This window comes from Ochotona curzoniae, unplaced genomic scaffold (assembly GCF_017591425.1).
Source record: "Ochotona curzoniae isolate NIBS_2020 unplaced genomic scaffold, NIBS_Ocur_1.0 scaffold_4505, whole genome shotgun sequence".
Taxonomy (NCBI): domain Eukaryota; kingdom Metazoa; phylum Chordata; class Mammalia; order Lagomorpha; family Ochotonidae; genus Ochotona; species Ochotona curzoniae.
In genome coordinates, this window is record NW_024467118.1 from 29,940,863 (window position 1) to 29,964,470 (window position 23,608).

The following is a 23,608-nucleotide window of genomic DNA, read 5'->3' on the forward strand; positions in this document are numbered from 1 at the left end:
AAATAGAGCTGGCCCTTGGACTCACCAGTAAGATGCACAAGATCTGGTATTGAGAGAGGTTCTGATGGAGGAGCCTGGGCAACTCCTCTGTCAGAACATAGTCTCTGCAGGTGAGTTTAAGAACCAAGCTGGGGAGCAGTCCAGACCAAGCCAGGTAATGGTATCCACAGATATACATTTGGTTCAATTTGGGGGCAAGCCAGCGTGGGCCAGTTCATATCACCCGCTGGCAAATCTGAAAGCCAGAATGGGGTGTGAGTCAGGACAAATCAGGCTGCAATACCAGCCAGTTCACACTAGGGCCAGGACTGGGAGCTGGCTTGGTTGGCTAGGCTGTTGTCCCCACCAGCACGAGCTGGAATTGTGGGTGTGCCAGGTTAGGTCAGGCTACAACACCCACTGGCAAATGTCGAGCTGAGGCAAGCCATAACAGATTGGGCCACAGCATCCAACCAGCACATGTGAGACCTGGGGGGAAATGGGCGAATCCATTAGGGGAGGTTGCAAAGAGATCCCCTGCTGGGCCATTATTCCCTCTGGTGAGTGTGAGAGAGCTGGAATTGGGGGCAGATCAGGTTGGGCAGGACTACAACACGTGTTGGCCTGCATGTGAGCTGGATTGGGGAAAAGCCAGGCTGGGTTGACTGTTCCTACTGGTACATGCATAAACCAGAGTGGGTGAGGTTTGGTTGGAAAGCTGTCGAGCTAAACTGCAGTACCACCTGGAGAGTGCAAGATCTGGGATTGGGAGTGGACCATGTAGAGAAACAGTGGCCCCTTCTCTCTTGGGTTGCCACTCTAACTGGTGAGAATGAGAACCAGGACTGCGGTGGGTGTGGCTAGACAGAGAGTGGCACCAACCAGCATGTGTGTGGGCTGGATAGTGGAGCTGGTTGGGTTGAACTGGGCTTCAATGCACATTGAAATGTATGAGAGCTAAATGGGATGTGGGACAGACAGGACCAGTCTGCTGTACATGCTGGCAAGCACAGGAACCAGGGCAGGAGGTGGGCCTAATAGGGGTTATTGTGGGCCACTCTGATTAGGCTACAACTCCCACTGGTTTGCATGGGGTTCGAGTGTTTGGTGAGTAGGATCGGGCTGGACTAAAATACCCATAGGTTTATGTAAAAGACAGGGCTGGAGAAAACTACCCAGCAATTGCAACTAACAGTGTGCATGTAGGCTAATTTGGGCAACAGACTGTGCCAGACCCTGTATTGACATGCACACACAAGAATCAGGTCTGAGATCACCTCAGATGAAGTTTCTTTGGAAATCCCCCCCAACTGAACCGCTGGACTCAGAACCCCAACCGTAGAGAAAACTGTAATTTCCAATGGTCTGACTGTGGAATGTATGTGTCAGAGCTGGGCCTTCTCAGTGGCTTAGATGGAGCAGTGGACAGCATATCCAGGTGCACATGGAGGATATGGCAGTACACTGGAGCCTGCAGAGGACACATGGTACCATAACAGAGGATGGAGGACGGAACAAATCAATCAACTACCCTAGCCAAGAGCTGGCAGTGAGTACCTGGGCAAATGGAGACTGAGGTAGACTATGTCAGCCAGTGGATTCTGGAGAGATTTCATCGTGGTTGGAGTGATAAGATCAGGAGCAACACAAAACTGTTGAATATCAAAATCACTTGAGCAGGACCCTCAGAGCATGCCCCACATCGGAGACTCTGGGACAGTTGAAAGGCTGGGCGTGGCTTCTCTCCTTATCCCTCCCCTCTACTCAGATACAGGAAGGAAAAAAAGAGAATATGAAAACAATGGTCTCACCCACTTTCCTCTAGCCCTTGACCCTTCACACCCTAATCAAATATGTAAAAATTTTCAAAAATGGAATTTATATAATTAAAAAGAAAGAAAAAATTAATTTAGTAGAGCTGCAAGATGCAAAATCAATGTACAAAAATAAGTAACTTTTGTTATATATGAGTGTTCTAATTTTAAAACAATCCAAGAGAATAATCTTATTTATACTAGCTATAAAAAATACTCAAGAATGAATTTAGTAAAAGAGGACAAATATCCATACACTGAAAAATATAAAATGTTGGTGAAAAAAATAAAAGATGTGGATATATAGAAAAACACATCATGTGTAAGAAAAACTCCAAGAAACACACAAAAAGGAGCTACAAATTCAATGCAATTCTTATCAAAATTCCAGTTGCATTTTTCACAGAATTAGAAAAAGGCACCTCTAGGTCATATATAGTCACAAAAGATCCCTAATTTACAAAATAAAAAAAGAACACATACAGGAATTACACCCTCCCCCCCGCCCCCCCGCAATCAACTACAAAGCTGTAGTAATCAAAACAGCCTGGTGCTGATATAAAAGCACACACATAGAGTAATGGAGCAGAATTGAGAACTCATAAATGAATCTGTACAGACAGTGTCCATTTATTTTCAACAAAGATGCCAGGAACACACAATGAAGAACAAACCATTTCTCCAATATGTGATTCTGAGAAGATGGAATGTTCAGATATAGAAGAGTAAATGTGGACTCTTTTGGTATATCCAAAAATGAATGCAAAATGGGTTACGGGCTTCGCTGTGAGCTCTGACTGAAATGTGTGGCAAAAGCATAGAAGAAAACTCTGTTGCATTATCCTGAGCAATGAGATTTTATTATGACTCCCAAATCACAGATAGCCAAAGCAAGACTAGACTCATGAGATTCTATCAAACAAAACGCTTTTGAACAGCCAAAGGAAGCAATCAATAAAGAGGTTATTTGGTCTGGAAAAGGTGTTGATTAGCATGGATGGAAAATGTTATGAGTCTTTGAGTTGAGTCTCATCAGAATGATGAAAATGAAAAGCTAAGCAAATGCTTCTGTGAAATCATTGTGGCCATATGGAACAGCAAAAGCAAGAGCTGATATGAGACCTGTGCTCTTAGAGGACACTGGAAGAGGAATACCTTTTAAAAACAACAAAGTGAAGTAAAATACAGGGTCAAGATAATGTATAGCTTGTAAATGAGGATAATCTGAAATTTCATAATGTAATGTGGCAGCTGCTTTGATTTAGCCCCCTTAGTGATCCAGATGGCTAATAATTCTTCTAAAATGTTTATTCTTTTATCTTTTTCAGTGCATTCTCTCTCTCTCTCTCTATGCATTTAGCTAGGGGTAGAGTGAAGGTCTCCTGGGAAAAGACTCTTTCATTTGATTGTGGTGTTAGTATACTATAAGTTAAACATTCTTTTTTAAAAGTTGTTTACTTAACTGATCAAGAAAAAATTTTATATGTGTATTGGGTACATCATGCCTTCGTATAGTTACGTATTGTGGAGTGACTAAGTCGGGTTAATTAACTTCTGTGCTTTTTCACATATTTTCACTTCTTTTTTTGGTGGTGGTGACACTTTATATTCCCTTGGCAATTTAAAAATACGCAATACTTTATTTTCTCAAATTCCTGTTGAATTTATGCATCCTTTCAAATGCCTGGCACAGATTGGCCAAGGCCAGACTAGAACTCAATCTAGGATTCTTGTGTATTTCTGGTATTAACCTCTTAGCTGATATTGCATTGTTTTGCTCCAAGGAATTACATTTTCTGAATTCTCCATCCATGTTTGTGTCATTAGGTTTTCAACAAGGACTGTAAGTTCCCCTTAAAGTCAGAGAAGTTTCAGCCATTTTTCATTGTTTTATGCAAAGTACAAAGAAAATGGCAGGAGAGTCACAAATCCAAATAAACAAATAAAGGAATGAAAAACTCTTTGTATTTAGGACAGATAAATCATCCACACCCTTACTATTTCAGTTTGATATTTACCAAAGTTCCTTTTGAAGCCTAAATTAGACATGGGAAGAATTTGTAAGGAAGTTAAAAGAGTTTGTCAGTGCTTGGTCAGTTGGGCAAAGAAGAAACAGAATGAACACAGAGTCAGTGATGGAGCAGCTTTCTCTTGCTTTTCTTTTCTTTTTTGCCTTATAAAAATGCTCATACCAGAATTATTCTATTCTCATGCTTAAGAGAGTTTAAGGTTTTTACAGTTTGTTCTTACTGACTCTTTTCTGCAGTAAGAAGTGGCATGGGTGCTGCTGAAAACCATTGTTACAATTTGTCTGGCGTGTGCCGAAGGGACAGCTGCAAAGTAACAGAAGATGAAATTGGTGGCTGCCGAAGAAGGTGGAAATGCTGTAGGATGTGGTGGATTCAAATGCCCATTCCAACGCCAGTAATCTTTTCAGATTATCAAGAACCCTTAAAGGGAAGGTTGAAATGAAACACAGAAAAACACCCATTGAAAAATTCTTTGCAACTAGCACTAGAACATACATATTAAACTCTTCTGGCTTCATAATCAGTTTCTCTTTTCCATTGTCAATAAAAGTAAATGAATATTGATTTCAGATCAACCCAGATGCCATTTCTGGATTCATTTGAAAAATCAAACAATATCTTTAAAGGAAGAAATCCTACTGATTTCTAACATAGTCTTTGTACTTTCATTGAACTCTTAGTGGAGTGTTAAGCCTTTGATGATGACATAAAGATATGCTATCTCAAGAATTTAAATAAACTTTTTTCAGATTTTCACAAACCCTCAAGAGATTAACATTAAAAGTTGTGGTGATAATAAAATTGTATAAAAATACAGTTACACAGACACAGAGCAGATAGTTGAATAGTGGGAAGCATTCAAGACTGTAGCTACATGAAGATAAAAGCACAACTATTGCTACCACCAGCCCCGGTATCACTCAGGCAGATCCATTAACAATAGCTTTGGGGCCAGCATGGTGGCACAGCAGGCAAATCCTGTCTGCCATGCCAGTATCCTGTATGGGTGCTAGTTGGTGTCCTGGCTGCTCCACTTTCAACTCAACTCCCTGCTTATGGCCTGGGAAAGCAGTGGAGGGTTGCTCAAATCTTTGGGCCCCGCATCTACTGGAAGACCTAGAAGTTCCCGGCTACAGATAAGTTCAGTTCTGGCTGTTGTGATCATTGGAGGAGTGACCACTAGCTGGAAGAACTCTTTGGATGCGTCTATGCTTTTCTCTGTACATCTGCCTTTCACATAAGAATAAAATAAATCTTTTTTTAAAAAAAAACAATAGCTCCAAAAAAATTTTAAATAACTTTGATAAAAATTAATCAAGGATGTGAAAGATTTCTACTATGAAAATTATAGAATATTAAAGAAGGAGCATAAAGATGGAAAAATCGCTCATATTCACACATTGGAAGAATTAATATAATCAAAATGCCCATATTTCCCCCCAAAAATTGTACAAATTTCCTGCACTCCCCTTCAGAATCCCAAGAAAATTCTTTGCAGAACTAGAAAAACAATCCTAACATCCATATGGATAAACAAAGGATCTCAAATTAGCTAAATTAACCTTAATAAAATGCAAAAGAATCATGAGAGATTTCAAGACATACTACAAGGCTGTTATAATCAAAGCAGCCAGGTTCTCATACAAATATAGGCTTGTATACCAGTAGGAACCACAAAAATATATCCACACATTTAATCCAACTAATTTTCAACAACAAGCTAAACTCATTCTCTGGAGAAAGTACAGTCTCTCCAACAAATGATATTGGAAAAATTGTATTTACTCATGCAGAGGTTGGAGACAATATTCTTGAGCTATACCCTACCAAAAAAATAAAATCAAAATAGATCAAGAGTCTAAAGTTAAGGGGCCAGTATTAGGACATAACAGAAGTACCATCTGTGACATTTGCATCCCATATGGGCACTGGTTCTGTTCCCAGTTGCTCCATTACCATCTGTCTCCATGCTAATGGCCTGGGAAGAGCAGCAGAAAGGTGATCCAAGTATTGGGCTCCTGCTACACACACAAGGGAGAGCTGTAACAAACTGCTGGGTCCTAACTTCTGTTTGACCCAACCCTGGCCATTTGGGGCCATTTGCAGAGTGATGTCTCCCTCCCTCCCTCTTGTTCTCCCTCTTTCAAATAAACAAATTTTAAAAAGAAGGAATCTAAACTTAAGACCCGAAGTCATCAAGTTTCTAAAGAAAAAATGCAGGGGAAATTGTAAGACAATATCCTAACAAAGACCTTTTGTATGTGACCCTAAAAGTACCCATAAAAGCAAAAAATAAATAGGACTATGTCAGACTAATTAGCTTCTGCACAGTGAGGAAATAATTAACAAAATGAAGAGACAACTGACATGATGGGAAACCATATTTACAAGTCACACAAACAATAAAGGACTATTATCCAGAATACGTAAGAAACCGAAGAAAGTCAACAAGAAAGCAAGTTATACAGCTACGAAATGAGCAAAGGATTGAGCAAAAATTTTTCAAAAGGAAAAAATACTGGTATTATGAAACAGTAGGTTAAACCACTGCCTGCAGTGGTTTGAGTCCCAGCTGTTCTACTTCTGAGATAGCTTCTTGCTAATGTACCTAGAAAAACAGCAGGAGGTGGCTCAAGTCCTTAGGCCCCTGCATCCACGTGGCAAACCCATATACAGCTCCTGCCTCCTGGATTTGGCCTGGCCCAAACCCTGTTGTCATGGCCATTTGAAAAGTGAACCAAGAGATGGAAGATTCTCCCTGTCTCTCCCCCTCCCTCTCTCCAACTCTGCCTTTCAAATAAATACGTGTTTAAATAAACACAATACAAGTGCCCAGCAGCCACATTAAATAATATTCAAGCTCACTAGCCATCATGGAAAAATAATAAGAATAAAAACAACAACAATAATGCAAACTACAGTGAGCTGTCACCTCATTCCAGTGAGAATGGCTGTTATTCAAGTATCAAAAACAGCAAATGCTAGAGACGTTGTGGAGAAAAGAGTACACTGGTATATTGTTGATAGGAAGGCAAATTGGTACGGCTATTATAGAAAACTGTATAGACATCTCAGAAAAACTAAAAATAGATCTATCATATGACTCAGCTATATCCCTCCTGGAAATATATCCACAGTAAGTAAAATCAACATATGAAGATGTTTGCATTCCCATGTTTATAGCAGGTCAATTCGGAACAGTAAATATCGGGAACCAACCCAGATGTCCAGCAGCTGTTTGCAAAAAGAAAATGTAATTTATACACATAAAGGGCTGTTATTCAGTCATGAAACAGAATGATATTCTGACATTTGCAACACAATTAGATGGACCTAAATGTCCTTATGAACCATGAATAAACCAGACTCAGAAAGGCAAGTATCATCCTTTATTTGTGGAAGTTAATATAGAGTATAAAACTTGTGTGGATGCTACATCATCTGGTAGGTATTATAAGCATTTCCTCACTGAATCATATCATATAAATGACAATATACTTTCCTTTCCCTACATTATGACTAGTGTCTATTCAAGGAAAAACAATGCAATATGTGTATGTAATGTGCATATCTGAAGTTAATGCAACAAAATGCTAAAGAAAAACCCTGCAAAATAATTTGTAAAATGTATAAAGGTAAACTAAGGGACAACAAAAATTTTTAACTACAAAAAAATTTGAAGTGGGGTCCGGTGGGAGCTGGAAGAGAAGGGGAGCATCAATGAGCTCTCTTGCTTCTGTCCTTTTTAGGGGATGCTTTCTGTTGATTGAAGGCTTTATTTCTGGGTGTACTTCTGGATACTGGTTTGGAAGAGTGTTTCCGCTTTAGCTGTGGTGATATTTATAGCGTTCTCTTCCCATGCTTTTATTTGCAAAGTGGAAGGTGCCCGTAACGGGAATCTGGGCTATTTCTGTGGCTCAGCGTCGACACGGAGACTCCTAATGCACAGATTTCCAGCCATCTCTCAAGGGAGGACCTAGTTTGATGAGCTTCTCAAGTGTTGGGAGGAGGCCTGGCTGGTACTGTGGGTATACCTGGCACATAGGTTCCCAGGCAGCATCCAAGTCAGGCACTGGCATTTCAAAATCAGTGCTGGCTCCAGCAACTTGGTGGACCTAGAGATTCCAACTGCTGGCTGGATCCAGAGCTGTGAGTTGCCTGAATTCTGGGTAGAGAAAGTGGGACCTAAGAGATACTGTCTGAGAGAGTGGCTGGATCTCTGAAAGTGAGTTTGGCTCTTATAACAGCAAGGCAAGCTGTCTTGTGTGCTGATCACTGTGTTGGGTTGGATACAACCACTTTTGGACCAAGTATCAAGGGAACAGAGGCTCTCAAACTCTGGTAGCTTCCATAAGAGAGTTGGAGCTCAAAACCCTGACCCTACACTGAGCTTGGACAGGGCACAAACATCCTGGGCCAGAGACCCCAGCAAGTTATAGTGTAGGATTACACTCAACCCAGAGAGCCCAGTTGTGAGTCCAGATAAGCTAGGTGTTAGAGAGCTAAATGGAGCTTGTATGGCTTACAGCAGAGCTCCTGGGCCATGCACTTGGGTGGACTGGGAGCTCTGGCCATTCTTTGTGGGAGAGGCAAGAGACCAGATTCCCCAGGATGAGCGTCGTATAGCATCTCTGATTACTGTAAGTGGGGATGGAGTGACATGGATGTGGACGCCAACTGATGTGTTCTGTTTCCCAGCTTTTTCCTGTACCAAACTGAACCAGCTGATTCACTTGTCAGAGAACTCAGCTCATCCACCCAGATATGTGCACCATCTGGAGCATCAACACACTCTGTGATTCACCCTCCAGTCCCACCAGGAGACCTGTCCCAGGTGTGCAGAGAACTTTAAGCCTCTATAAGTAAACTAGGCAGATGCACAGGAACCAAGCCACAACCTGCAGTTTTCAAGTGGTTGAGGAAAGAGAGGCAATGGGCAAGAGGATGACATTCAATTCTTTAAAAAAATATATTTATTTTTATTGGAAAATCAAATATACAAACAGGAGATACAAAAAGATTTTTCCATCTGTTGGTTCACTCCCCAGTTGGCCTCAACAACCAGACCTGAGCTGATCTGAAGCCAGAAGCCATGAGCCTCCGGGTCTCATATGTGGGTGCAGGGTCCCAAGGTTTTGATGATCTCCAATTCTCCAATTCTCAAGGGATGAAATTGCTTATTTCCAGAGTCCTAGGGGTTGTCTATGCCAGCTACCTTGCTCCAATGGTGTATTGCCATTGTGTAGAGTGCAGAGTGGTATATGGGTTAGAGTTCTGAAGTCACCATTGACCTGTTTTGCCCAGTTGGACCCTTGGGACTTAGTCTACCTTTCTAGGAATGTCTTTGGATTCACTTGGCTTCTGTCTTCTAGCACAGCAGTCCCCTCTCAAGAGATTGCCTCCCTGAGAGGCGCTGACATGGTCTCTGTCCTAAGTGGTGCAGGAGGAAATTGTGCCAAGTTCCTTCTCTGAAGTCGAGGAGCCCCAAGTTTTGCAGGGAGTGTTCCCTGGTCCAGCTGTTAGTCTGTGGTAGTTGGATTCTTCTCAGGAGGACTGCTTGAGTGAAGAGATTTTATCATGGGCTCATGCTCTTGCGCACACCTCCTCTCTCTTTGTTCCCCTTTCTCCTGTCTCCTTGCAGCCATGCTGCCACTGGTGAGCCGCAGTGCTCCTGCCATGCTGCCACAGCCTCAGCCCCTCCTGCTCAAACACTCACTTGCAGACTCAGCAGCTTTGGGCTTTCTTGACAGAGGAGGAAGCAAGCGTTGGACTGCCATCTTGAATTTCATTCTGAGGAATTGTTTAAGCAATGGTGATTAGAATGTTGGTAGGAATGTGGACAGAAGAGACCATGCTGAAGCAGTGTCAACTGGAAATGAGGAATTTCTCAGTGACCACTGTAGTAGAATTGTGCTTAGGATGAAGTCACAGCAAATGTCTGCATGATAGCTGTCCCCAGTGGCTTTACTGCACAACCTTAAGCCATTACATAAGACACTGTTAAGCCTGTTAAGCCATTAAGTAAGCCACTGGCAGAAGAAATATTAAGCAAAATAGGGACGAGGCTATGTGGCTTCTTTTAACTGCATATGGAAACGGGAGAAGAGGGATTTTATTTTACAGGCTTGTGAACAGGCGGAAGCAGACATGGACTAGCTAGCTATAAACCTTAGAACTTATACAGACAGAACAAAGAAAAGCCTTGGTGAGGACAGGTGGAATATGTCACCTCTTATACAACGACCGCTCAAGTAACACTTCAAGGATATGCTGTCCCTACCCCTCCTTCAACCGAGGCCTCCAAGGTGGCATCTGAGACCATCGTGCACCCTCTCCCTCCCCCATTACCACAAACACATCTCACTCACCCCTCCTTCCCATCCTGACCCTCTCCATCCTTACCAGAAATCCATATGAACTGCAGTTCCCATCCCCTTACCTCTGTAATGAAAGCCAAAGAATTAATGAAGTTCAGGCGTGATAGCCTAAGGCTAAATTCTCACCTTCTAAGTGTCTGGATCCCATATGGATTGTAATTTGTGTCTCAGCTGTTCCACTTCCAATCCAGCTCCCTGCTTGTAGCCTGGGAAAGCAGTGGAGGATGGCCCAAGTCCTTAGGATCCTGCACCCATGTGGGAGACCTGGAAGAAGTCCCTGGCTCCTGGCTTTGGGTCAGCTCAGCTCCAACCATTGCAGCCACCTGGGGAGTGATCTTAAGGAGCAAGCAGAGCCAAAAGATCTGGAAAATGCCATGTAAAAAAATGTTCATAGCAGCACAATCAATAATTGCAAAAACTTGGAAGCAGCCAAAATGTCCATCAACAGAAGACTGGATAAGAAAACTATCGTTCATCTACTCTATGGAATACTCTCCAATATTTAAAAAATGAAATGCATTTCTTCGTAGCCAAATGGGCCGAATTGGAAACGATTATGCTAAGGGAAATGTGCAATCCCAAAAGGTTAGATACCACATGTTTGCCTTAATTTAAGATGAAATGACGTCAATCCTAAAAATGATATCTGTAAATTGTAATATTATTACACCCTCTAACGGCCTATATCACATGCAATAAGATGTTGTGATGTAACCAATGAGAGACAGACTGCTTATGATCTACATCAAAGAACTGAAAAGCCTGATATACTTTTAATATCCTATGTTATTCCACAATGGGTCAGGAGAGCAGAGAAATCTTCCACTTAGAGTATGTGAGGATGATGTTAAGTATAATCTATCAAGATTGTAACAGGTAACTTACAGGCAGCAGACTCAAATCTGCATTAGACATTAACAAAAACTATAAAGACATACAGTGGGATCAAGAACAATCCTGACAGCCTCTTAACAGTGGGTCATATGCACAGAGAAGGAGGGGACCTCAGAGTGGAACAGGAGGACAGGAAGAGGCTTGTATCTTAACCCTGGAGACTCCCGGATCCTCACCAAGGACTATCAGTATGGGCACCAAGGACTATATCCCAACTGCCAAAGAGATCACAGGGAATTGGAGTGCCCTCCTAGGCCAAGAACTCTGAGGTCATCCATTCCCTATTGGAATTCCCACAAGGGATGGAAGAAGCCCAGATCCTTCCTCACAGGATCTAATGTCATTGGAACAACAGCCAGGAGTCCTGAGCGGTCCCCATAAACAGAAGAACAATAAACTTCCTTCAAGACTCAGGAGAGGAGCTTTCTCTGTTTCTTACTTAGTTCCAACTTTGGCTCCCCATCCTCTCTTGCAACGACCATCAGGTTCACTCTGTAGGCCCCCCACCTCCCCCCAAAAAAACAACAAAAAATTAGAATAGATAGAGAACAACAAGGAAAGCTTAGAACCAGACAGGAAATAATCAGCGTGGACTCACACATACCTCACTAGGTAGGACACAAGGATCAGTTACTCCTCACTAAGGTATTGAAGTTTTCTCTGCACACCCCTCCTAAAACTGTTCTGCACCTCAACTGTTGACATATGCTTTGTTTGAGTTATAACCCAGTTTAGACTATCATAAAATCTGTCAAGTTCAGCAAAATTATGCTTCAACACTATAAACTCCTAAATACTAAAATGAAAATAGACACGAGACAGCTGAATAGTACCCTATAGCCATTTTAAGTTGTATAGAAGCCGGTTGTATATAAACTAAAATTGAAACGTCAATGAATTAGTCAAGGATGTGGTTAAGAACTTGCATTTATTTTTAACATATTGGTTACTCAATACCATGTCAATTAATTCTGTAATGTTGTAAATTGTTATTGATGTTATGTTGTGGCTTTTAATTGATCGGGATGATATTCTGCCAGCTCTGCCTTCAGACCAGAGATGGTCTCCCCAAGAAACCATTGAATTTATCTGGACAATAAGATGTTGGACTCTATGCTTGGTATATGCTTGCAATGAAAGAATCTTGACTGAATTTGAACTGTACTACTGCAACAATGTGGAGGAATCCACCATGGGGGGAGGGTTAGAGGAGGGATGGGGGGAATCCCAGAGCCTATGAAACTGTGTCACGTAATGCAATGTAATTAATAAAAAAAGTACTATCTTTTAACTCCTTTTATTCAGGAATGTTTGAAGTCCTCTTGCATTAATTTGCAGTATAAATGGAGTGCATTTGCGTTCCAGACACCATTAAAAATGTTATATACATGTGATATTTGCCTCCTTATTTAGAAATAGCTTAATAGAGAACATGGATTCTCTATCTATCAATGGGCTCCAGACAATTATCTTATATTATCTTATCCCTGTTGTGGAAAATCCTGAATTGTGAGAGTGTACTCGTACAAGTCAGAGTATTTTTGATAACCAGGACTTCATTTTTCTGTACCAGCATGTCTTTAATTTTTGGCCCGGTTCAATAGGAAACTAACAGTACTGATCTCTGGTGAAAGTATAAGAGAAAAAAAGGAAAGGGTTAGCCACCTGGTTTCCTTTCATTGAGTTAATTTGTCACCAAATTTAGAAACTACAAGGTTTGGGAATATTCCAACGGAAGCTATTTCATTTCTTTATTTGTTAAGCTTCACTAACCAAGAGGAAGCCCAGGCCCCCAGAAGTAAATAAAAGATCCACTCTACCATCCCTAATCATACTCCACTCTACTGAGCACTCAACCATGAGACTCTTTTCCCTCATTTCTGTTCTCCTCCTGCTTGTGACTATAATACCAAAAGGTAAGATGGCACATGATTGTAGAGGTAGGTGTCTTAAAGGTCTACTAGGATGCTCAGTTCTACCTTGGTCACTGTAACTCAGACCCTAGTGCATAGCTTTAGGAATTCAGAAGTTTGACAATCATCTTGTTTATTTAAAAATATTAATTCTTCATATTTTATTTGGAAGGTAGAGAGACAGAGATCTTCCATCTACTCGTTCATTCCCTGAATGCCTACAAGAGTTTGTAGCTTGGACAGATGAAAGCTTGGAGCCCAAAACTCAATCTGGGCATTCCATGAAGGTAGCAGGGACACAATTACAGGAACAATCATTTGCTACATTGCAGGATATGTATTAGCAGGATTCTGGAATTTGAGGCATAACCAAGGTGTGAGCCTAGGCAATCCAATATGGGATGGGCACATCCCAAATGACACCTTAACTATTTTGCTAAATATCCACTTCAGTCATCTCCTTTAGAACTAGAGGTCAAAATTAGGAAGCCATTTAAGGAATTTCAACATAGAAAAGGATCCAAGAGCTAAATGATTAGGGAATGGGGTTCAAATACAAATAGGTCTAAAAGCTTTGGGATGCCACTTACCATTTATAGTCTACAAGGCAAATAGCTCATAGTCATCACCAGAAGACCACTCTCCTAAAGGAAGAATGGGGATGACAGCTGTTGGCTCATGCTTGGTCAGGGTATGGAAGCTCACAATGTCAATTGGTAAGGAATATTCATGAAGAGCAAGAGTTAAGCACATAAGACAAAGCTTATAAGAAAATACTACATCAAGTTGTTTAAGACCAATACAATTTTGGTAGCAGGAAAGCTTGGGAAAAAAGTATACAAGTGACTTTTCAAGGGCAAAATTTTAAGCCTAAACTAAGTAGGACATAAGTAGCATTTCTGGAAGCTGAGCTGCAATCTAAGAAGGGCCCATGATTCAGAAGTTTGAAAATGAAAAGAAAATATAGTTGGGATCCTGGTAAAAAGAGAGAAAATCTTTTTTCTGCTGTCAAGGGTAGGATATTCAATTTCATTAAATAACGTCTGTGACTATTGAACCTTGGTTCATCTCTCAGTCTATTAAATACAAAGTTATTTCTTGTCTGATCTTGGCCTAATTGATGAGCATCTTGGTGTCCACCTGACATACAGCTGTTTCCTCCCAAAGGAGCTGATGGAATTGTCATTTTGTTCTCAGCCCTGGTCAGAAGACACAACTATGGATTCTTTGTAGTAACAACGAGGCAAAAAGGATGTCATGTTAATGATGAAAAATTATCTTCATTTTAGATAAGAGAAGCCATGCCTACATACCTGATCATGCAAATCCTATCAGATAAAAACAAACATTGGTTCCATGAAGAAAATTTCTCTTTAGAAACCATATAAAATATTGGTTTATCACCCAAGAGTCAAATAAATTTTAAGGGATCATTGATCAAATACATATCTTCATATATCCTTGTTTCTCTCAAAAAAGAATGCATGCTATACCTATGATATAAATATTCATCCATATTATTCATACATATATGTGGAGATATATATATATTTGTGTATGTGTATGCCTGTGCTGAGTGTATTGGCATAAAGAGGTAAGAATGAGAAAACGCTTCAGTTAATTCATTAGACCCCTGATTTTGGAGGAGAGTATAATACTTAGACAATCATAGTGAACAAAGCTTGAATTTTGTGTTATACAGAGGGAAGAAGGTTGCCATTTAATTTTTTTAGTTGAATTTTCTTTGTATAAAGATTTATTTATTTATTGGAAAGTGAGATACACAGAGAGGAGGAAAGAGAAAGGAAGATCTTCTGTCCATGGTTCACTCCCCAAGCGGCCACAATGACTGGAGCTGAATCAATCCAAAGCAGGAACCAGGAGCCTCTTCTGGGTCTCCCACATGGGTGTAGGGTCCTAAGATTTGGGGGCATTCTCGATTACTTTCCCAGGCCACAAGCAGAGAGCTGGATGGGAAATGGGGCCGCCTGGGATAGAACCGGCACCCATATGGGATCCCAGCAGGTTCAAGGCAAGGACTTTGGCCACTAGGCTACTGTGCCAGGCCCTAGTTGAATTTTCAAGAAGAACCTATCTCCACCCCAATCCTACCCACCACCACACAGCGTTTAGTAACTCCATGAGTTGTGATGCTGAGAAGGCATACCCAGTTAGAGATTAAATCGGTGTAATACCACATGACATTCCATTTAATTGCAGTTCTATTTTCTCCCTTCTGTAGAATGGGGACACAGCTAAATAAGTGAACACCCAAACTGTATCTTTTCCCAATAGCAATAGTTAAATATGTACCTTTTCTCTCATTACCCCGCATATGTAACTATTACAAAATGCCATTATAAATTCTGAAATTTCTTGGAAAGTTGGTTTCTTCTATTGCTTTTTTAAGTCTATTCTTGTGCCAATAAATCTGAAAGTAAATTATTATCTAGAAATACCTTTCCTCATGAATCAGATCATTTGATACCATTTTGCTGACTTGAACGAGTGTTTTGGCGGGGAGAGTACACACAGACATCGGTGTAAACGAGATTATAACACTGACTTCCTCCTCAGAGATTGTCTCCTTAGATGAATTCGCACGAGAGGCATTTCCCAAGTAGAGAGAATGATACTGAGGTCAAGGGCTAGGTAGCAAGGCTGGACTTTTGCAGTCTACATGGTTAGGAGTCTCTACTCAGCTAGGGGAGAGATGAGTTCTCCACAGTTACAGACTAACACATTCCACTTCATTCTCCGCGGGATACCTCTCTGCTGCTACACCCTACTTCTTATTATATTTTTCAGTTCTAATAAACCTTGGTTTTAACATTGGAAAACCTGACCGTCTTACCAGCTGTTGCTCTAACTGCATTGACAGTTACTGGGGAAAGAACAGCTCCTGGCTGCAGGCCTGCTATGGTGCTGAGCGTGAAGCTCGTTCTCTGCAGAGACAGTACTGCTTCCTCAATGTTTCCCACAATTGACTACTGAGACTCCAGTTCTTGCCCTGAAAGGCATTTTGTCTCCAAGTACAGGCCTGGGAAGACAGAGGCAGGATTACAAGGTGTTATCCTTCTCCAATGGCATGCCATTTTCTTGTTGCTCAGACTCTGGGTTAAGGACTCAATAACAAATGAAAGAGCTGATTGCACTGGGCTGAAGCTTCTAACACAGCCCTGCACAGGTTATGAACACTCAGTTCCAAAGGTTTGTACCAGTGTATGTGGTTATGGCATATTTCTACAGAGTAGAGATGCAACAGTGAGAGTCTAATTTAAGCACACAATGACAATAACAACAGAAAGATCTAGAGCCAAAATTTAAAAAATATATCAAATGTTTAGTCAAAGAATAGAAGTTAGGCAACAATGCAGCCAGTCAGGGTTGGTCTATTAAAGGATAGTTTGAAAACTAACTTCCAGTAAAAGCAAAAGCAGAAGTCTGTCTTCAGTAGCATTCCCTGAAGTCCACGGTGGAAACAATGAACCTGCTTGTGCTGGAAAGAGAAGAGCAAGGAAACCACCCTGTTGCACTCACATCTAGTTATGAACTGGTCAGGGTCAAGTGAACGACGAATACATACAGATAAACTCAGGGAAAACACCTTTGGACTGTGAAGGGAATTCTATTGTACATCTGTATACAATGGCCATTGAATAACACAAATCTGCAGTCTGGAGCATCGGTAGGCTTTCCCTAAAAGGGGGTAGAGATGAGACCAAGGGCCCGATGCTAAGGACTGATGCCAGCACAGACAGAGCAGAGGAAGGACAAAGCACTTCTTGATGGAGGCACTGTTGGCACTGGGTCAGACAACCATCAGTGCTGTGCCATTCCCACAACATCTCAAAGACACCTTCCCAGTCTGAGTGAAAGCACCAGCTCCACATGTTGTAAAACACACTCCTGTAGCTGAAAAAGCATTTTAGAAATCAGCCTGCCCCTCCACAATGCTCAGAGTGCCTGTAGCTTAAGGCGTTGTTTTTGTCCCAGTGTCTGGTCCTTCCAAACAGATAATGTCATCTCCTACCCTGAAACTATCCTCTTGGGAACCAATGGATATAAGGAGACCTCTAGTAATTTTATGATGAATTAATGATGTTATTAAATCTCTTCCTGTGCAGGAAACACTGGTGTTATTCCAGGACAAAAACAGTGCCTTAACTTGAAAGGACTCTGCAAAGATGGTGGATGTACCACCACGGAAGACACCATTGGCATCTGTAACCATGAAAAAAAATGTTGCAGGAAATGGTGGATATTCGAACCATATGCAACACCAGTTCCTAAAGGAAAATCCAATTAGATGGAGACAGACTGTAAACTCTCTTCAAACATCAGAATCCATGTACAAATTAGTCAGACTTCTGCTAAACTAAGTTTTCTTTTTTTTTTTTTTTTGTCTCTTAACTGGAAATAAATATTGTTCTAATTCCACAGGTTATAAATCTTGGGGGCATTTCTTCATGATGCACATGCAGGTCTTTCAAGAACTCAGAGAACAAACTAGATACTAGAAAAACTTCACACTCTAAAGTTAGGGATGCAATAGATGAGTGTGTAAGAAAAATGAGAGAGGCAAAATTTTTAGATGTGCAACATAATATACTGTAAAATGATAGCAGGTGGTGCCTGAAGTAGACATACCAAACTGTCTGAAGTAGAATATCAATCCTCTTCTCATCTGTCTCTGAGAAAGTGTCATTTTCATCACTTCTGGAGGTATCCTTGGAGAATATAGGTTAAAATTCACTAACCAGATGGCCTTGCTAATTCTGCACCTGAGAATTAGGCACATGGATTTGGGCTCTACTCTCAAAAGATACTCTCAAATGCCATAATCCTGAATGTTTAAAACTTCAAAAAGATAAAAATACCAAAAGTACAAAAACTAGAAAGGTTAAAATCACAAAAAAATGCTTTTAAATATTTTAAAATTTACTTTCTTTTAGTTTATAGACAGAGAATGAGAGGCAGAGAGAGATGAAGAGACAGAAATCTTCTATTTCTTAGATGAAATCTCAAATGTTGGCATGGACAGGAACCAGGAACTCAGTTGGGATCTCTCGCGTGGGTAGCAGAAAACACAGTGCATGAGCACCTGCTGCCTTCCAGGATGCACCTTAGCAGGAACCTGGAGCTCAAGAGGTGGAGCCAGGCACTGTGATGGGATATGAACATCTCAAGTGGTTACTGAACTGAGGCATCAAACCTGTGCCCCTGGAAAAAAATGAAAAAAAAAAATTAAGGTGTTTATTTACCTTGTAAAAGGGCTATTTACTTGAGTAGCATATAAAATCGTGATAAAATATTTCATCAACCACTATACACAGTAAAATAGACAATAACAACACACAGATTTTTGCAAGCAAAAACTCTCAGGTATGACAGCCACTCAGGTATAAGACAACCATATTTTAAAAACTAGTTCAGAAAACCAAATGTCAGACAAATACTACATGCTCTTCTTCATATGTGGAAGCTAAGCTGTTTTTAAATCTGGGGGAAAAGGAATAAATAAATGTGTGTATCAACATTGCAGGAAAACAGGGCTTTGTGAGATTTTGCTTTCAAATTGCTAAGAATTATGTAATACTGTCTGAATGATTTCCATTTCAAAATGACCTTCCTATGTGTGAAATTGAACAAACTTCCATGTGTTCATTGTTTATAGCCTCTGCCCATTTTTTCTGTTGACTTACAGTCTTTTTACTTTTATTTATTGAAATCTTTATCTATATGTGCATTAACACTTTCACTATAATGTAAGTTAAAAACATGTTATTTAGACTCAGCGTGATAGCTCAACTTGCTAATCCTCCTCCTGTATATGGGCACCAGTTTGTGTCCCAGCTTCTGCACATCCTATCCAGCTCCCTGCTTGTGACCCGGGAAAGCAGTAGAGGATGGCGCAAATCTTTGGCATCCTGCACCTGTATAGGAGACGCAGAGAAACTCCTTGCTTCTGGGTTTGGATCAGCTTAGCTCTGGCCATTGAAGACCCTTTGGGGAGTGAACCAATGGATCAAAGATCTTTCCATCTCATTTTCTTTCTGGAAATCTGCCTTTTCAATAAAAATAAATAAATGTAAAAATAATGTTGTCTCAAAAATAATAAAATGAATGGATAAACTAAATAAACAACAACATAGAAAAGTGCATGAATGCATGCTTCTGTCAGTGTGTCTGTGTGTTCACCTTTGTAAGTGAGGCCATCTGAAATATCATGACAAACTGTTTTGTGACAATCAAAATTCATAATGGATCATCATTGCATACACAGTGGCCCAAAAGGCTGAGATTGTAAGAAATCTCATCTTTTACAAACACATAAACACAAAAGAGTATTTCTTCATTTATCAGTGAAGTTTCAAACTTTTCATGTCTATACATAATGCTTGCGCACAAAGTTAATATTGTGAGACTTAACTTTCTTGATGTCAAATATACAAAAACGTATAAAATAAATCAGACCTTTCTGAAAGTCTTGATATAATTTATATCTCAAATATTCCAAATGATATGAAAATAAAGTACATACTAAAGTACATTATAAAAAAGCAATACTGCTCATCTTAAATAGTGGGGGAAATAAAAGAGAAACAAACAGAAATAAAAAGAAAATTTGATATATGAAAAGCTACATGACAATCTCAGATGATGGCAATTTCTTGGACATAGTTCATGTGCTAAATGACTTTCAAACTTATTAACCATAATTTAAAGGCATAGTAACTAACAACTATGCTTTTTTCCTTTTAAGGCATGACTTGTCAGAAAATGTGTTTGGGGCCCAGCATGTTAGCCCAGTGTCTAACGTCCTCACTTTGCGTGTGCTGAGATCCCACATGGGTACGAGTTCTAATCCCGGCAGCTCTGTTTCCCATCCAGCTCCCTGCTTGTGGCCTGGGAAAGCAGTTGAGGACAGCCCAAAGCTTTGGGACCCTGCACCCATGTGGGAGACCTGGAAGGAAATTCCTGGATCTTGGCTTCGGATCGGCATAGCATCGGCCGTTGCAGCTCACATGGGAAGTGAATCATCGGATGGAAGATCTTCCTCTCTGTCTCTCCTCTTCTCTGTATATCTTACTTTCTAATACAAATAAATCTTTTTAAAAAAGAAAATGTGTTCATATCCATTTTCTCTAGGATTCTGTTTTTAAGTTTTTCTATAGGTTGATGTGCACTGACATGAACATGTTGTTTCTACATGAATATCCATGTCAGGTGCACAGACTAGAGATTGGACAGAAATAACACTGGTGGGCCCGGTGCGGTGGCGCAGTGGTTAAGGTCCTCGCCTTGCACACCCGGGATCCCATGTGGGTGCCGGTTCTAATCCCGGCAGCCCCGCTTCCCATCCAGCTCTCTGCCTGTGGCCCGGGAAAGCAGTCCAGGATGGCCCAAAGCTTTGGGACCCTGCACCCGCGTGGGAGACCCGGAAGAGGCTCCTGGCTTCGGATCGGCATAGCATCGGCCGTTGCAGCTCACTTGGGGAGTGAATCATCGGACGGAAGATCTTCCTCTCTGTCTCTCCTCCTCTCTGTATATCTGACTTTCAATAAAAATAAAAATCTTTAAAAAAAAGAAAGAAAGAAAGAAAGAACACTGGTGATGGAACAACGAGAGTGTTGTGTATGCCTTTTAAAACTTTATTTCATTTTTTTTTTTGGAAAACAAAGTTAAAGGGAAAGAGAGTGATACAATGCCAGATCTTCTGCCTGCTTGCTCATTCTCCGGATGATCACAATGGCCAGAGATCAGCTGTTCTAAACCCAGGAGCCAGGAATTCCATCAGGGTCTCCCAGATGAGGAGGCCCAAGGACTTGGGCCATTTTTCATTGCTTTCCTAGGGGAGCAGCTGGGACATGAGCCAGATTCAGAATGGGATGTCAGCCTTGCAGGCCATGGCTTTTACCAGCTAGCCTCAGGGCCAGCCCCTGTGGGTGCTTCTGATCTTACCTGTTTCGGTGATTTTTTGAGTTTTTGTCATTGCTGTATTGTGTGGCCAATACCCAGAATTTCAGCTTTCTATCCCACTTACAAGATCCCTTTTTGTGAAATCTGTTGTTCTTAGGATTGTAGCTTCCAACATTGCAGTAACAGGGTTGCAGAGTTTCAGGAATGAGATTTTCAGAATTTTAGCCTTTAAGAATATTGATCATGTGAGATTTTGAATTTTCCCAGAATCATTTGCAGAAGAGACAGTCCTTTCTTCAGGGAGTGATTTTAGTACATTTGTCAAAGATAGGCTGGGTGTAAATGCATGGTTTAATTTCTGGGGCTCCTATTATGTTGCATTGGTCTACATGTCTATTTTTGTGCCAGTATCAGGCTGTTTTTGATTACAACTTCCTTCTGTGTTATGTCTTGAAATCTGGTATTATGTTGCCTATGACTTTGATTTTTGTATAAAGACCAAAGATGTTAGACTCCAACTGAATCACTTTATTTTTTCCATTTCAAAATTATCATTATTATTTTATGATACCGTTCCATAAGCTCTGGGATTTCCCTAACCACCTCCCCAAACCCTTTCCCTCCCAACACATTAAATGCCCCTATATTATTATTATAGTACAGTTCTTCATAAACAGTCATGTGCTCTTCATAAAGAGTCATATGTCCTTCATTGTCATGCCACCTCCAGTGGAGCCTGTGTGAGGAATCACCGGGCCAAGGCGGAAGCTTCAAGGAAGGATGCCTCCTGTGCTCGGCTGCATCTCTAGTGGTCTTGGCATTCCTGACTGTACTCTCTTTGCTCTTATCTTTATGGCTGGAATAATACTATTTATGTGTAGCAAAGGCTCAATGTTCCTTTATAGTTCTATGAAGCCTTCTGACAGGAGACTGGACAAGGGTATCAAGCAGTATGAGATAAAAAACTATCAAGTCACTAGCTTTAACAAACCTACCTGGGACTATTTTTGAGAATTCCTAAAAAGAAGATTATAGTAGAAATCTATAGCTTAAAAAGCCATACAGGAAGAAAAACTAGAAATATAGACAGGTTAATATTCAAACCAATGTAAGACACAAGGCACCATGAGAGCTAACTGCTTAATGGTTAAAACCGCAGCTGGTGCCTAGCCGTGTCCACAAGAAATAGCAACTGCAGTCTGTCACCAGGCTGTTCGAGAACAATCTTTTCTCAACAGCCCCATTTACCTTCCTGGAATAATTGTTTGTAAAAATGTAACCACATGAATAAGCAAAGAAAATGTCCCTTTGCAATAATCTGTTGCATATAAGCTGATGCCTTGCTTTTGCAAAATGCATTCAAGTACAACTGCCTTGAGTTGTCGTGTCTGTCACTCGCTGAATTCTTGCCCACCGTTCCCAGGGTCCTGTTGCCGTTGGACTGATTGCTCCCAGCTGAGCCGGTCTGTCGCACTTCATTGCATGCAAGGACAATGGCAAAGAGTCCAGCATCCTATTGTCAAGATATAGTAAAGAGTTTCATTGGGGGGTCCATCTCTGATCTGGAAGCAGAGATGCATACTGTACTACACCCTCACATCTGGATATGATAGTCTCCATTCCACAGTTACTACGAATCCCCTTGAATGAAAAGCCATAAAACAAAATCAGCACTGCACTGCCAATAATGGATAGAACATATACATAAGGGTCCAGTGTTGTTGCATAGTCAGCTAATCCTCCACCTGTGGTGCGGACATCCTATTCAGATGTTAGTTCCTATCCTGGCTTTTCCATTTCTGATCCAGCTTCCTGCTAATGGCTTGGGAAAGCAGCAGAAGATGGCTCCAAGTCCTTGGATCGCTCCACCCATCTGAAAGACGTAGAAGATCCTGGCTCTAGCTTCAGGTCAACCCAGTTTTGGTGTGGCAGCCATGTGGGGAGTGAACCAGTGTATGGAAGGTCTCTCTATTTTTCCCTCTATTTGTAACTCTGATTTTTAAGTGAAATTTTAAAAAAATTTTAAGAAAAGGACGAATGCACATGCATATATGTAAAGTTAATAAACACTGACTTGAAAAATATTATAAGCAAACAGAATGTAGCAAAAATATAAAAAAACTTTCTCTGGAATGGCTTTCTCTGCACAGCAGAAGTATTCTTCAGGCTAGATCACGTGTTAGAGAACAAAATAAATTTTAATAAATTTAAGATCAAAGACATGTTAAGAACTGTTGCCCCCATAATTGATGAAACTAGAAATCAAAATAGTAATAAAAATAGAAAATTTATAAACACCTAGAAAATCAAAAACATACCTTGAATTACCACTAGGTGACAGAAAAGTCAAAGGCAAGCTTTAAAAGTATCTAGAAACACACACACAAAAAATTTAATTTATTGGATAGATCAAAATAATTCTGAAAAGATAGTTAATCATAAGTAACTACTTCATTAAAAGAAGGAGCATCTCAGATTAAAATCTTAAATTTAAACTAAAAGAATTAGAAATATAACTGACTAAAACTATAAACAACAAAGATTAGAGAAGAACCTAAAATCAAACAGACTAGAAAAACTGTAGAAAAATCAACAAAATTGAACTGTTTTCCTGAAAAAATTTAATTGACCATTTCTTAGCCAGATTAAGCAAAAGGAAAATTCAACTAAATAATCAT

The 23,608-nt window shown here is 40.5% G+C and overlaps 2 protein-coding genes across 2 annotated transcripts; both read left to right on the plus strand.

Annotated features, from left to right (window-relative positions):
* Window positions 1–1,068: 1,068 nt before the first annotated feature.
* DEFB109B (defensin beta 109B) lies at window positions 1,069–4,388 on the plus strand. The gene is made up of 3 exons (XM_040966335.1): window positions 1,069–1,086; window positions 3,621–3,636; window positions 4,060–4,388. The coding sequence occupies exons 1-3, from the start codon at window positions 1,069–1,071 to the stop codon at window positions 4,263–4,265; spliced, it is 240 nt and encodes a 79-aa protein (XP_040822269.1). The 3' UTR covers window positions 4,266–4,388.
* Window positions 4,389–12,952: 8,564 nt separating this feature from the next.
* LOC121146781 (beta-defensin 130B-like) lies at window positions 12,953–17,316 on the plus strand. Its single transcript, XM_040966336.1, has 2 exons — window positions 12,953–13,010; window positions 17,135–17,316. Exons 1-2 carry the CDS (start codon window positions 12,953–12,955, stop codon window positions 17,314–17,316), a joined length of 240 nt encoding a protein of 79 aa, XP_040822270.1.
* The last annotated feature ends 6,292 nt before the right edge of the window (window positions 17,317–23,608 follow it).

Excerpts from the sequence above, each read along its gene's own strand:
- LOC121146781 (XM_040966336.1), top strand. The coding sequence starts at position 12,953 with ATGAGACTCTTTTCCCTCATTTCTGTTCTCCTCCTGCTTGTGACTATA. Across the intron at positions 13,011-17,134 it reads TGTGACTATAATACCAAAAG|GAAACACTGGTGTTATTCCA; the intron begins GTAAGATGGCAC and ends CTTCCTGTGCAG.